Source organism: Arvicola amphibius, chromosome 12, assembly GCF_903992535.2.
Source record: "Arvicola amphibius chromosome 12, mArvAmp1.2, whole genome shotgun sequence".
NCBI classification, from domain to species: Eukaryota; Metazoa; Chordata; class Mammalia; order Rodentia; family Cricetidae; genus Arvicola; species Arvicola amphibius.
The window spans coordinates 38,142,313-38,158,426 of NC_052058.2; the positions used below are offsets into that span (position 1 = coordinate 38,142,313).

The 16,114-nt window shown below is 36.7% G+C and overlaps 1 protein-coding gene across 1 annotated transcript in view; it reads right to left on the reverse strand.

Moving 5' to 3' along the window:
• Positions 1 to 9,201, reverse strand: part of Nrg3 (neuregulin 3) — a 550,956-nt gene extending 541,755 nt beyond the window's left edge. Inside the window, exon 1 of the mRNA XM_042054014.1 lies at positions 9,038 to 9,201. Within this exon, the coding sequence (XP_041909948.1) occupies positions 9,038 to 9,201 (164 nt within the window). The remainder of the gene's footprint in view (positions 1 to 9,037) is intronic.
• Positions 9,202 to 16,114: the final 6,913 nt, after the last annotated feature.

Below are 16,114 nucleotides of genomic sequence, written 5' to 3' on the forward strand. Positions count from 1 at the left end.
GTGTCTGAAACTAAAGTTATAGGTGGATTTAGCCACTGAATGGGTACTTGTAAATGGTCCTGGATCCTCTGGAGAGCAGTCAGTACTCTTGACTGCTGGTCTTTCTCTCTAGATATGGTTTTATTAAGACGAGGTAACTAAGTAACATATAAATGACATGAGGATATGTACAAACACAGATGTGGGATACAGCAAAAACCTCTGGGCACGGTGCTGTGCAAATTCTTCTGCACTTTTTTTTAACCATTTATTGTAAAAGGATTACATAGGCATATGGTAGGCTTGATTTTCTATGCATTTCCATTTCATTTGCATTGTAATTAAAAAGTTAGAAATTAAAAGTTAGAAAGTTAAGCAGGATCCAGCGATGTATATCTACTATAATCCCAGCACAGGCCCATGGTAGGCAGTTACAAGAGTTAATGGCAAATTTGAAGTCATGCTAGGCTACATAGTGGGACTATTTCTCAAGAAAACACACAATAAAGTAAGTTTGGAATTTTGGATAACTATGTGCATGGCTACTCAGAATATAACATGTTGAAGAGTTGATGGGGTTGATTTGATGCTAATCGGGGCCAGACACTTCCTTTTCAAGCAGTTAGAATTGGAGATTCCCTTGCTAGAATGATTCTAAAGAAGAGGGATGAGTGGAGAGAGAGGCGAGGCCTGAAAATGGTGAAGTTGGTACTTGCCTGTTGGGTCAAAAAGACTGATATTTTGGTGTATGCATTTTAATATTATAACATTGTCTTTGTGTTATTTTCAACATATGGAAAGTGCTGCTTAGATCAATGTGAGGTGAAAAAAGAGCATTCACAGAAATGCAGTTTCTGATCATACTGAGATAAAGGATAGATCAAGAAGACTTTCAATGGTGTGAGGGAAAAACATAGAAGGACTTTACAAACTCTCCCACTGCCCTGCAAGAGAGCTCAGAACATGGGAGACATCCTTATCTGAGTAGGCTTTAGTGGAATATCTGCCTAAGCATCCTGCACAGCAGGCCTTCTGGTGCTATCATCAATGTTTACGGCTATAAAAGCAGAATAATGGTAGATAAAAATATTTACAGATCTGCTCTTATTTAATAAATAGATATCTGATGATATCTGTATACACTAGCTATATTTTACCTAGGACATACATGACTACATGATTCTATCTCAGTTCAGGGAGGCTTTTTAGCATCTTGCAGTCCAGGTAGGAGTCAGCAGCCCCAAGGAAGAAACAGTTACCTGTCAAGACCCATGTTTGGGTATTACGGAAAATGTGCCTCCAGGATCTCAGGCAGAACAGCCTGCACAGGAGGTGGGAAGAGAGAATTGTTTGGCTTCATAATCTTTTGTTTTCCTGCAAGAATTGTGGAAAGGAAGAATTCCCTTAACAGAGTGTTGTCTCCAATTTTTCCATTCTTCCATATCAACTCTTTGAACAACAGTGCCCGATTTGAAAAAGTGGCCCTGGAATGCTATCAGTCATTACCATTCTTATAAATGACAGATGGCTGTCAATTTTCTTCAACTCTGATTGTATGGCTCAAGGTAAATGTAGACACAAGATTATTTGAGTGCACAAGCTCTGAGTCCCTATGAAGATGACAGAGATGAATCCAATGCTGTGCAAACCTGGTCAAGCAAAGAGGAAGAAAGAGAGTTTAGCTCACTATTAATAATTTATACTCAACTTTCTCAACTTGTGATGCCTACTCTAGTCTTATAATGCTCCCGTGTAGTAGTAACATCTCCACTTCTCAACAGATAAGGAAATTGAGTCACAGAGATGATATATAATCTGTCAGTCTGTTAGGAAAAGATGGACATTGATTCCACCAAGTCAGGCCTTGTGAGAATCATTAAAACAGCAAGGAGACATTAATTTAAGTATCAGGAAGGAAAGGAGAGTCTGATATTTTAATTACTTTTCCTAAAGAGGAGTAACTTTAAAATATTCATTTTATTTTTAATCATGCTTGTGTGTGTGCATATGAATATGAATGGCTGTGTGCAGATACCTTCAAAGGTAAGAGGTCAGAAGCCTCAAATATCTCTGGGGCTGCAGTTACATGTGGTTGTGAGCCTTCTCATGTGGGTGCTAGTAACTGAACTCAAGTCCTCCATAAGAGCAGTACATGCTGTCAACCATTGAGATATTTATTTAGCCTTCTAATTCAGAAATCCTTTAAAGACACTATTGGACTATAGATCTCCCTGAACCCATCAGGCTGCTATAAGGGAAATTTGATTAAGTCATGGGCTAGGTAAATCCCAGGCTCTATCAGCTGGAACAGCACTGCGTTGATTTTAAGAGTGTTTTAATTAACAGCACTATCATAATACATTAGAGACAGACCAAAGATCAATTAGATCATTTTTGATACCACATAGCAACAATGTTTTGCATTTCTGTTTCATTTTACATTCCCGATTTAGTCACATCTATGACACGCCAATGCCACTGCCAGAAAATGTCATGACCATCTCCATTTCACAGCTGACAAATGCGCCAGGGGAGTCCCATGCAAGTGAATAGAAACTGATGGGGTTGGGAGAGGCTGGGCACATAGCTAAAGACTAACTTCACATTAAAAGAAGTGAAGAGCAACTTATGCAAAGCAGTGTACCAACTGCCAGTGATCTGACACGGCCCATCTACTGGCTATCACCTCTTTGTAGACATCCTTGTTCCGGTGCTTCAGGAATTAGCTATTCCATCCAGGATTTAAGTGGATAACTATGTGCTTGTGTGTGTGTGTGTGTGTGTGTGTGTGTGCGTGCCTGTCTGTCTGTCTGTCTGCATGAGTAGATGGTACTTAATCAGTCCTCTTTAAGTTTTCTGTTTTCTTTTTCTTTTTTTGTCACAGTGAAAATCATCAATACCATGTTTGCAGAAGTCTGATGGTATCTATGCAACATCACTCACATGCTTACGCATGTCCACACATGCACTAACATGCCCACACATGCACACACATGCAATCATATGCCTACACATGCACTCACATGCACACACACACACCCACACATGCACTCACTGCCCACACATGCACTCACATGCCCACACAGGTACACTGATATAGAACTATCAAGCATCTTGCTTCTCTACTATATTTTTCATTTTAATCACTTTATCAGACTTTTAGGGTACGTATTAATCTTCAGTTATTAAATAGTGGACTGAAAATTGAAAATTCCACCCAGCCAGTAAAAAGTTTTACGAAGCTTTAGCCTTAGTCTCTTACCTCCAAGTGATTAGATTTGTTTCCTATCCCATAGTCTAACTCACACCAGAAAAACTATCTTAAATACACAAATTCATGTCAAAAATTTGATGCAACATTAAACCCAAATGATAATAACAGTTAAAAGTGCAAGTTCTTGTTTCAGCTAGAGTTGACAAGTAAGTTAGAACACATTAAAATAAGCCGAGTCTTTGAAAAATAACTAAATTCCGTTCTAATTTACTCTTTCTTAGATGCACTTCCTCAGTCTTTTGTACAACACTTAAGTAAGTGCCTGGATACCAAATGGGGTAAATACAAAGAAATAAAACTAAAAGAGGCAACCAACTACACAGAAGTCCTGGGGTTATGACATCACACGCTTTGAGCTCTTTGATTTCTAAGTTAATGAGCCTATCTCGACAAACTCTGTTCACAGAGAGGAATTATTACTACTCAGCTCCTTTCTTCTTGTCAAGAGTAAATCAGTAGGTTACCACTTATAAGCATAACTATTGAAAATAACATATTTTATGTGGTCCCTGACGATCCTTCTCATTAGCGTTTCTTGGAAGAACCTGAAACTTATTCTAAGGTTCTTCACCTTGTTATTAACCCCATTCTGCAATGTCTCTGTGACTGAGGCTGAATTCAGAGGCATATCAGCCTCTGGATTCTCTTGTCGATACCTTCCAGGGATGTATGCCAGATCCCCATTTTCGCTATGACTTTCTTCAACCACAGGGAATCATTATCCACTGCTCTCAGAGTACTTACTGGAAAACCATTTGATAAAGAGGACCCTTGCTAGCCTGAAGAGCTAATGGACCTACAAAGTGACAGAGCAGAGAACTCACCAGGCTAGGCCTGTAATTTTATGTATTAGAGCACAGAGATATTGTTGCACTGTTCCCAATCAATTCTCTTAAAATGGGAGCTTCGGTGTCAAGGCCTCCTCAGGAAAAATGGGATACAACAATGTGGAGAAAAGCCTCCAGGACTGCCCTGCCCACCCCAGCTGCTGGCTTCCCTCTCCAGTCCCACCCAGCACTGTATTCCCAGCTATTGCTGCTATGTGAGTCCAACAACCCTTCCGTGTCACCGGGTAAAGGGGACGGAATCATTTTCTTCTTTTTCTAGAAGTTCCCATGTTCCAAATGATTCGATCATCTTCGAGTCAATAGATTTCCAAAGTGATCATATTAGATCAAAACCAGGCCAAATGAATTGGTGCCAAAGTTTGTAAAATCTAGCCCCTCCACCACCAGAATTCCTCCAAAATGAAATAGCATATTCTGCCTCTTTCTCCACTCTCCTGCTTGAAATTTGTTTTAATTTCAACCTTAGGACACAATGTAAGGTCTCTTAGTTGTTAAGATTTTTATAATGTTAATTGGACAGTTTTCTCTTTTAGTTGTATTTCTGATGTATTGTTTAGATAAAGAAAGGCAGGCAAACAATGGTGTTCCAAATGTTCAGATCCAACGTAACGTTATGCTTAATTTTTCTTCCATTATTTATTTTTTATTCAAAATGTCCTTACATTTGTTGACTTAAATAAATATGCAAGCCCTTTTATTTTCTTTAGGCTTCATTTACTTACATAATTTATTATGTTAAGTTTTGTCATCACTGAAAATAACTTTTTATGTACAAAATAAGGAAAATATATTCTTTGGGTTTGGCTTGCCTGAGAGTCATTTATTGAGCAATCTGTCCCTGTGGTTTTCATATGAGCTCTTCACACTCTTCCTTATCAAACAGTTTGTCGTTTGGTATAGTTTTGTTTTCATTTCCTTTTTGAGACAGAGCCACACTGCGTAGCCCTGCATGACCTAGAAGTGACTATGTAGACTAGACTAGAACTCACAAAGATTCTGGTGCTTTTGACTCTGGAGTGCTGGGATGACAGGCATGACCACATGGAGCTCTGAACACTTTTGTGATGAAGTATTCTTTGAATCTCTTCTGGAAGCTTTGTTACTAAATATCTGTTAACAATGAAAGGTCTATGTCAGAGCCCAGTTGCTTCTCACAGCATGGAAACAGGTGAGGTAGTTTGTTACAACACTGCAACTTTTTAAAAAGAAAGTCAAGAAGACATCATCATAACTGATCTCAGACTTTGATTTATAGTATTTTATAACCGAAAACATACTATCAAGTCAGTACGTATACATACCTTTATATTGCTGCACAAATAGACTAAATGGGTCTTACTTTGTTTGGAACATTTTCTAGTAACTTATACATTCTAAACATACCACTCGTATCATGCCAGTCACTTTTCTGCAAACACATCACAAAGTAAAGCACCATTAATTCTAAAATTCATTTTTATATGTATTTATTCAACAGTATCTTGGTGATAGAAGATTTCCAATGAACATTTACCAAACGAGGGACGAGGGAATGAAACATTCTACTGAAGTATAGTGCTCCACAAATGGCAGAGTATTAATAACTGCCTCAGAAAGTTTAAGTGTGGCTGATGCAGGAACAAATGTGTGCCTTTTATTCACGGCAAATCTCAAGAGATGAATAGCAGCCAAGTGTGATGTGTGATATTCACAGCAAGGCCTGCGAGATGAATAGCAGGCACGTGTGATGTGTGACTTATTCATGCTAGTAAGAGATTTATAGACTGGGTGTCTATTAACAGAATTGCGTTCTAACTCTGCATAGGCTGGTCTTTTGTCATGATTAGCTATGTTGTCATTCTATGTTAAATAATAGGTTGTCGAACCAAAATATGCAAGAAATATGAAGACAGAAATCCCAGGTATTTCACATCTTTCTAGCTTAGCCAGCAATACATCTCCAATTGTACGTAATACAAAATTTAGAGATGCACATGTATTTATGCAAAAAAGATTCCCTTTCTGAACATGAGACCCGTTGTTATGGGCTAAGCAGGGTTTTAATAAGTCCTTGTGGTGAATTACTTATTTCTAATGTCTCGGAGTATGAACATGCTTGTGGAGAAATTCTTTACTGAAGGATAATTTTTGCTTATTTGTTTTTTCATTTGTTTTCCTGGAAATTTCAGGAGCAAATTCCCAGGGCTTAATTGTGTGAGGCAAACAATCTATACTATTTTTCAAACCAGAATGAAGGTAGGAGGAAGTCATATGATGTATTGTAATCCATTGTGACTAGTATCCATTGATAAAGAAGAGCTATGGACTCAAAACAGCTACAGAGGAAAAACAATGATAAGATACACAGAGTAGATGTCCCACATAGTCAAAGTCAAGAGGCACCAAAAGAAACCAACCCCAATGTCATCTTGATCACTGGTCCCTAATCTGCCTAACTGGGAGACAAGAGGTTTCAGTTGTTAAACTTTGTGGCCTACCATTCTTGCCCTTAAAATCCTATGAGATTCTAGCAGTATGGAATGAAGTAATAGATGGCAGACACAGGAAAGACGTGGAAGAACAGGGAACAAAACTGATGAGAAATTTAGGAACAGGGAGAGGTGTTGGAGAGCGAAGGGGGTAGGACATACACAGAATACTAAACATAATCATTGAATAATGTATGTATACATGGAAATGCCACAATGAACTCCAATAATTTGTACAGCTGGTAAGTCTAACGTAAAAAAATTAAACTGAAGATGAATCTACTCAAACATTTAAGGGATTAGGGAGACCATATGTTTGAAAGGCTTTGAATCATTCTGCCCTTTTCTGTATATTCAGTTTTAGAACAGATGACTCATTCTGGCACACATTGGTTCAGTTAGATCTGATCCATCTTTGTGGTAAAGCACCATCAAAGAAGTTGCCTTATTAGCTGATTCTTCTAATTCACCTCTCCTTCAGTGAACAAGGAGGTCAGATTTAATTGCCTGTCTGATGCCTTGCTTTATTTTGTATTGCTATAATAAGATAAGTGGGACTAAGTAATTTGTAAAATAAGGAAGTGAATTCGGCTTATTATTCTGATGTCTGGGGAAACAGACAACATGGCGCCAGTATCCCTGTGTATTGTATCACACTGTGGTAGAGACACAAAGGAACTAGTCATGGAAAAAAGAGGTTCACAGGTAACCATTATTAAGAGATAGAGAAAAGTTGGGTCAGTGTTATTAATGACAAAGTACTCCTTAGGAAACATGTCCTCTCTTACTGAATTTGACACACTCTTGGGGGATAATGTTAATCCACTCACAGGGGTGGAACATTAATGATCTAATTACCTTCCACTAGTCCCTGATTATTCAGAGCCATTACCTAAGTGTCAATGCAGTGAGGACTTTGACTCCAACATATGACAGTCTAGTGACAAACTATGCCACCAATCCTATCACTAATTTTTACACCATGACCTAGTCATGTGGACTGAGGTAACTTTAACCCTTGGACACATACCAGGCTCTGAGAAGGACACACATATGCTTTTCCTTCTAGAGATTAGATAATTTAGATGCCCCTTGCCAGCATTCTCCTGGGCATAACAAATACAGGAAAAGTGTGCAATGGAACCATCCATATTTTCCCTCATTTCCCACTCTGGTTTGTAGGGAGTTGACATGAAATGAAAAATTTTAAATTGGGGGTAAATTCAAAAGGCAGAGGGTGGGATATGTAAATGAAAAGGCTAACCCACATTGAAGTTCCATGCCCTAGGTAAAGAAATATTGTCTTCTCTTTGCCCTAACAGAGGATGGAGAACTATCATTGCTCAGTTCTGCCACACCTATATCTCTGTCAACAGTGGCCACACAAATCCTGTCCACGGACTCATAGTTGATAGGGAACCAAGCTAGATTTGCTGTCATATTCTAATCCCACAACTAAAAGACACATTTCTCCAAGTCATCTTAATAAAACAACATGGGGATAAAGTTTTATAAGGCAATAGAGACAAAAAAGTCAGAATTTTCCATGCTTTGTGATTCAGCATAATTAATTTAGTGACTGTGTCATATGAGAAGAGTAAATAAAGGAAAGGGAAGGGTTGTGGATACATATGGTCACTGAAGCATGCACAATTGCAAGGAAAAACAAATTACAATGGTAGTGCTGGAAATAAAAGCATGGTAGGAAATATCTTCTGAATGCTAATTTGATTCTTCTGTTGAGCCTTAAAGTGGCAGTGTCTAGGAGTGCACTGTTTATATCCCCTTGCTTGTATTTTTAGCAGTTATATAACCTGGCATCTCTGAAAACCAATTAAACACCTTCCTGAATCTACTGGGAATTTCCCTTAAGTGGTTCTCTTCCTGGGCTCCTGCAGGGCAATCATTTCATTTACAACATCTAGCTGGAGAGCAATTCCTCATCACAGGTGTTTCCAAAAACGTATGAAATTAATAAGTGCAGCAGAGTCATAATAAAATGCAGCTTTCTCTGGACACAGGTGCAGCCTCTGGGGTTTGTTTCACAAAGAACGCCAAGACTCTCTGTCTGAAATGAGCAGTTTGTGTCTCTTACTGAAGTTCTTAAATTTGCAAGAAAGGATTATTTCTGAGAAAAGAATTGTTTCTGAGTGGCAGGATGCAAGCACAGATCTCATGTCATAAATACAGGCTTTGAGGAATAAATAATCACTTCCATTAAACCAGCAGAGGAGAAGAAGTAAATCTTTGACTTGTTAGGGAAAGCATAACCACATCTATTTCATTTCTATTGCTTCTTCCTCAGTCAAGAACAAGATATGAGCCTTGATCCTTGCCATATCAATTTCTTCACTAAAACGGCTGTTCTGTCCTCATCCAGACAGTGTATCGTCAAGGCTGGCTACAACCCTGGATCTCTGATCCTCAGTGAGATTCTACTCTTTAAACTATCTGGTGCAGGGGCTTACCGACAGTGTTTATGGGATCCAGTCAGGGTCTCAATCACAAAGCACTCGCCATCGTTGAGGCAATATGCTAGGTCCTTGTCTCGGCAGGGTTTGAAATGCTCAGATCGTTCTGTGGAGTATGTTGTGGTATCTGAAGAAGAGAGAAAAAGAGATATGGTTGACATGTATTATCATACAGATCACTTATATTATTAGCGGGACAGGTGAGTCCAGGACTATGCAAAGGCAATACCCATGGGGATTAAAGAGAGCACCAATTTTCAATGAAGCTAACCTACTAGCTGAATTAGCTATTAGCTATTAGTATTTAGTTGTCTTATACTCAGCCCTGTATCCTAGGATTAAACTGACCACAGACAAAAAATATGTGGAAAACTGATTTAAGACTGGGCATAAAAAAGCTTATCTCTATTGTCAGCAACACATAGGTGGATCCCAGAGGACCATGAACTCAAGTAAAACTTATGCTACACATTGAATTCAAAGATAGACTTAGTAGTACAGCATTGCCTTTCTTTGGGAAAAACCAAAAGTAACAACAATAACAAAAACAACAACAAAAAGACTAAAATAGCTAAAGCAGTCTCAGCATTGCAAGGTCCTAAATTCACTCCCCAGCACTGCATACAAAATCAAATTGAAGCTGGGTATGGTGATGCATGCCTCTAATCCCAGCACTATGGAGGCTGAGACAGGCTGATCTCTGTGAGTTCAAAACCAGTTTGATCTACAAAGCAAGTTCTAGGACAGCTAGGATTGTTACAGAGACATGAAAACCCTCTAGATAGATAGATAGATAGATAGATAGATAGATAGATAGATAGATAGATAGATAGATAGATAGATAGATTAGATAAATAGATGATAGATAGATAGATAGATAGATTAGATAAATAGATGATAGATAGATAGATAGATAGATAGATAGATAGATAGATAGATAGATAGATAGATAGATAGATAAACAGGTATATTATATCTGTTCATCCTTTTTCTCCTTACCACTATTATCTAGCATTTACTAAACAAGGGACATTAGCAGCTATTTAAACAATATTTGTATTATACTCTGCATCATAAATGCTGTACAATTATACAGGAAGGAGTGCATAGGAGATGTAAACACTGAATCATTATAGGCAAGGGTTTGAACATCCACTCAGAATCCAATGCATGTCTTGGGATCAATCTCCCAAATGATGTCCTTCAACTACAGTTTGACAATGGAGTCACTCTGGAACAGTGGTTCGCAGCCTTCCTAATGCTACCACCCTTGAATACAGTTCCTTATGTTGTGGTGACCTCAACCATAAAATGATTTCATTGCTCTTTCATCACTAACTGTAATTTCACTATTGTTATGAAATATAAGACAAAGACCTGATATGCAGAGTATATGATAAAGCGACCACAAAGGGTTCGTGACTCGTAGGTTGAGAGCCACTGTTCTAGGGCTACACAACCTCCCCCATGTGAGCACACGTAACACCAAGAACTGAATAAACGGTTGTAAGTCAAACACAGCTCAGCAACTTCGGTTCATTTCACTTTTATCCAGCATACTATATGAAGCATGAATTTCATTCCCATTATTGCTGCCAAATGTTGTTAGACATTTGATGAGTATATATCCTGTCAGTTTCGGAGTGCTTTGCTTACAGCTATAATAGCCTAATAGCTGTTAATTTTTCTTTCACATTCCCAATTCATTACGCAATTAAAATTTCAATGCTCCAAATTCTGGAAGACAGTCACATGTGAAGAATAATCATGAAAAATATTTAGTGGCATACATAATTGTGATTTTCAACGTTCATATAAAACATATACTTTTAAATCACAGTTACTTATTTTTTCCATTAAGCTATACATGCATACCTGTATCCCAAATATTAAACAAGCCATAAATATATCTTAACTGGAGGATGAGTCGACTGCCTCATCTACACTTTCTTTTACTTGCAGAGTTTTATGCAACTGATGCCTTAACAACAATTCCACTGCTATAAACAAGAAAATACATGTTTTTATAAGTAAACGATGAAGAAATTATTCAGCCTTTAATATGGTTAAATTTTCTCCACATGGATGTAGGTTAATCACAGTGTTTCATACTACAAGATTTCACTCACAATTTCACCACCCATTCTTTATTCCATTACTTTTGGTGGGCAAGGGCTGAGGCCTAATCACAACTGGTACTCAGTAAAATATGGACAAAAAATATGACCTCCCTAACATCACGAATCAATCAAATATCATGAATGAAAGGTAAGATCATTAATGATATCATTACAGTGCTACTAATACTTAATGGATCTCTAAGAACAAGAAGAAAAAGATATTATCTCACTTTCATGAGGTGGAATAGTTTTGGTACATTTCAATATTGGTGGATATTTCAATATGATGACTTCAGAGTCTTTACTCATAAGTTTTGCATAGATATTAAAAACAGGGCATTGGAGCCCCTTTAGATTAAAATGGGAACTACTTTTTGTTTTAAGATAACTCCCTCTTAAGACTTCCCACAAGATAAAGGCTATGTAAAACGGACACATTCTGTTTTCTAAAGTTTCCCTAGGGCAAAGATCTGTTGTTTAGGGCAATATGTACTATACAGCCTCACAGACTCAATCTTGCATTTTTTTTTTTTTTTTTTTTTGGTTTTTCGAGACAGGGTTTCCCTGTAGTTTCTAGAGCCTGTCCTGGAACTAGCTCTTGTAGACCAGGCTGGCCTCGAACTCAGAGATCCACCTGCCTCTGCCTCCCGAGTGCTGGGATTAAAGGCGTGCGCCACCGCCACCCGGCTTCAATCTTGCATTTTATGGGAAATAGTTGACATGCAGGCACTCCAAGCACAGAATTCAGTATAAAACACTGCACAGTTGATGGCTTTCCCAACTGCTGAAGTATACTGTCAATTCAAGATAGGCTACTTAACTTCTCCTTTAATTTCTTATTATCCATTGATTGATATTCACTGATCTTTTCTCTAAGAGCAGCTTTTCATTAACATAACCTACTGCAGAAAAAGTAAGATTCCTTTTTTATAATCAGTGATTTTAACAAGCTACAGACTCAGAGTGTAATACAATGACAAAGCAATTACAATCAATTAATTTCCATCTGACAATTGCGGTCTCCTGGGGTTCCCATACAAGTCTACCAATTACATTGCTGTCACAGTGGGAATCATCTGTCAGCACATTACAGAGGATCAGAAACCAGAAGAAGTGTCTCTGAAATAGACCAGGGTATAAGAAGCAGGGAATGCAGACTTGGAATGTACTTGAGACATCTATAGTTATGATAGGATAAGAGTAGATAGTTGAATCTACTTTTAAAACAAAGAAGCAACTACTAGACTTAAATATCCTACAATTGATATAGATTTTTATATATTGATGCAAATTTATTTTTGTTAGAACATACTTTACACACATTTTCAAGGTATTATACCTATATAGCTCATTTAACAATGTAATATAAACTTCTAGTTCTTGAAAGTTAACATTACCAACTACTTAGGATAATAAGGAATGCAGATTACTACTTAGTCACCTATTACAATTGAACTTGTAGTCATATTAGGTACATTTTCAAAGTCAAGCAGAGATATATTTTATATAGACAGGTTATCTTCAAATACTTTAAAGATCTTCAGAATATGGCATTTAAGATGTTTTAATAACATATGTTTTTATTTTTATTTTTTATGAGACATGTCTTTTTCTGGAAGTACCAGTCGACTTCAGAGATGATGGGCATTAAAGAAACTCCAGATTTTGTGTTTACAAAGGCAGTCATTTCTTTAACTTACTTTTATAAATATGTAAATGAATCTCTGGTAGAGACAGTTACCATTGTAGGTAGTAATGGTAGGAATTTTATGACAATAAAGATGTTTATAAATTTTATTTTGTCACTAAAATGTCTTTGTATCTGTACTATAGGAAATAATTATAAATTTTAAAATAATGATCTTTCACCTATGTGTATTTGGTACCAACAATCAACAGCAGTCAAATTCATATCATTTCAAATTAATTTTCTTCAATGTATTTTAACTTTTTTGAATTATTGATTATATCTTATGTGTTAGGGTTTTCCTGCTTTCATGTATATGTACCATATAGTTGCCTGGTGGCAGCAAATTTTTTTTTTTAAAATGTGTTCATTCTCCTGAAACTGCATACACAAACTCTTTGAGCAGGGAACTGAACAGGGTCCTTCTCAAGAGAAAGGTTTCTTAAACTCTGAGTCATCTCTTTCAGCTTTTCCCATGTGATACATGAAAATAAACTGTATTCAACTTCTATATATAAAAAAAAAAGAAGCTCCAGAGAATTTACTTCCTTTGTGGCAAAAGTAAGCCATTGGGCAAGAAAGTTTTCTTGCCTCAAATTCTAACAATATTGTAGAAGCAAGACACAAAAGAAAAAAAACTGTAAAACTTTTCACAGAAAAGCTAAGCTAGCCCTTCAGACTATTCTATTCCACAGAAAAGTCTGTAAGATATATTATGCCAGTACCTTGATGATAGATGACCCAACATTACAAAGAAACCTTAGGTGACTATTCATGACCCATCTCTATCTGTCATTTCCCACAATTTTTAGAAGTTGTTTGCTTGCACTTTCTGCTTATTCAGGTAATATTATTTCCTTCTTATGTCTCTGATGGAGTTTAAGATTTAATAGTTATAGTTTCCTTGTTACCAAATTCAGAAAAGAAATTCTCTAAAGAAATGTTTAAAGTTGAGAGACCTTAAAAAAATAGTTTGGGTAAAGCAACTTAGAATAGATAGTGAATTAGGTACAACCTTTTGGACTCACCAATATAGGAGAGATATGGATTATTTTTCTGCATTTGTCAATTGCTAATGAACTAGACATTGTTGATGTATTCATTTCCTGTATTTATTGCATATAGTTACTGTACCTTTTGTATATAGTTTTTCATGCTACATATACCAATAGCTTGAAGAATCACAGAATTAATTTCAAATACTTTAACTGATCTCCAAATGAACATTTTGACAATTTTGTAAATCTCCATGTGATTGACAATGAGAGAGTGCTGGATTTGATATTTCTTTAAGTAAATAAACTGAATTATCAATAAGTTTAAAATCTCAGCATTTACCCAAGCGTTTTGCTATGATATCTACATTGTACTACTCACTGCAAAGCAAAAGACTTGGGGACATGGTAAAGACTTACACCTCATGAAGTACAAGTTTGTTCATAAAGTAGTCACGCCAAAATTGAAGATTGACAGGTCTCAAAATCATACTGTTCTATGAACTTGAAAACCACCTAACATCATATGTAAAATAAGTAGCATAGAAAATACTAAAGTGAGGTTTTCTATAATTTATAATCAAATGTAGCCTAGGAATAAACAGTAGGCACTATGGATAATGCCTACTAAAATTGATAAATTTGTTTATAAGTATTTATACTTATCTGTCTGTATGCATTTAAAAGAAAATCACCATATAGAACATAAATTAAAAATAAACTATCATATTCCGTTTATTATATTGTTTCTGTTCCCCAAGGTAGAAAAACAGCTGAGTTATATCCTCAGTCATTTAAAGTTAGATCCTTAGGTTACATTAGGGATTAGAAACCATATTCTTATCTATCAACTCAGCTAATACTTTTGAGACATATTTATGGTTTTGAAAATTGCAGCACCATTAAGATAATCAATTACACTAAACTGACTATGAAGTGTGTGCTATAATTTTGGCATGTCCTTAATTGAATTTATTTTTAGAAACATGTCTTAACAAAATATGTGACTTTTAACAAAAATATACGTGGTATTTATTTGTGTAATTTCATTATATAGATGAAAGACTTGGCAAATCAATACTACCATGAATCCCATTTTTCTTTAAAAGCTTTCATAGGGTCATACTCAGTAGAAACTCATTATTAGATACCCCTCTCTCTCTTCCTGTCATGTATATCATATATGACAAGACTGAGTGCTCCTAAGAACAGTAGGTTTATACCACTCCGACCTCTAATTTCACGTATGGTGTGACAAAGAGGTGGACACAGTAGATGTTTGTAGATTGATAAATATGCTTCTGCTTGAGCATTTTTCTGTTGATATTGAAAACTGTGATTGTGTTTTTGTTTGTTTGCTTGCTTTTTTTGTCATCATAAGAAATAAACTCAAGGGCTAGATAGGCAGTTCTATGGTTTAGAGCACTTGCTACTCTTGCAGTAAATCTGAGTTTGGTTCCCAAAACACACATGGAGGCTCATAGGGGTCTATACCTTCAGTAACAGTGTCTCTAATACCCTCTTCTGGCCTTCCCAAGCAACAGTCATAGGTGGTACTCACAGATGAATGCAGCACACACACACACACACACACACACACACACACACACACACATGTACCTAAAATAAAATAAACAAATAGAAAAACAAACTCACAAAATATCTTAGACAATTAAATATTTAGAAGTTTAGTTTTGAGAAGCACCTTGAAAACAACTTAGGAGCCATATATGGTAGTGAAAGCCAACTAGTTGTTCCAAACCATAACCCTGTGAAGTCTGAGGCAGGAAGGAAGTCAAAATTCAAAGGCAGCCTGGGCAACAAAAAGAGACCCACATTTCACAGCAACGAGAACAGATAAAATTATAGAAGTAGCTTAAAATTTAGGCAAAGCACAAAGAATTTCCTGTAAGTAAAAAACATTAATTCTATGAGATGGAGAACAAGGGTAAAGAAATCAAAACAAAACAAAAATTAGGAAAGGATTTTAAAAGAGAGGGTATGGAGGGCAGGGGATGCTTGAAGGCTTAAAAAGTACCAGGATCTTCCAAGCATAAAGATAACAGGCCAAGGGCTTGTGGAAAGAAGGCAGGATGGTGGTTGAGGAACCTGACCACAGGGGCTAGGCAATTATCTGGACCACTCGTCTGGCACTTGTTCCATGTGGTTTAATTTGCTTTCTTATTTTTATTGGGATTTGATCTCTCTCCCCAAGGAGGTCACAGAGAGTTGTTTTTTTTTTTAACTTTTGTATTTTTCCCACTTTATGTAG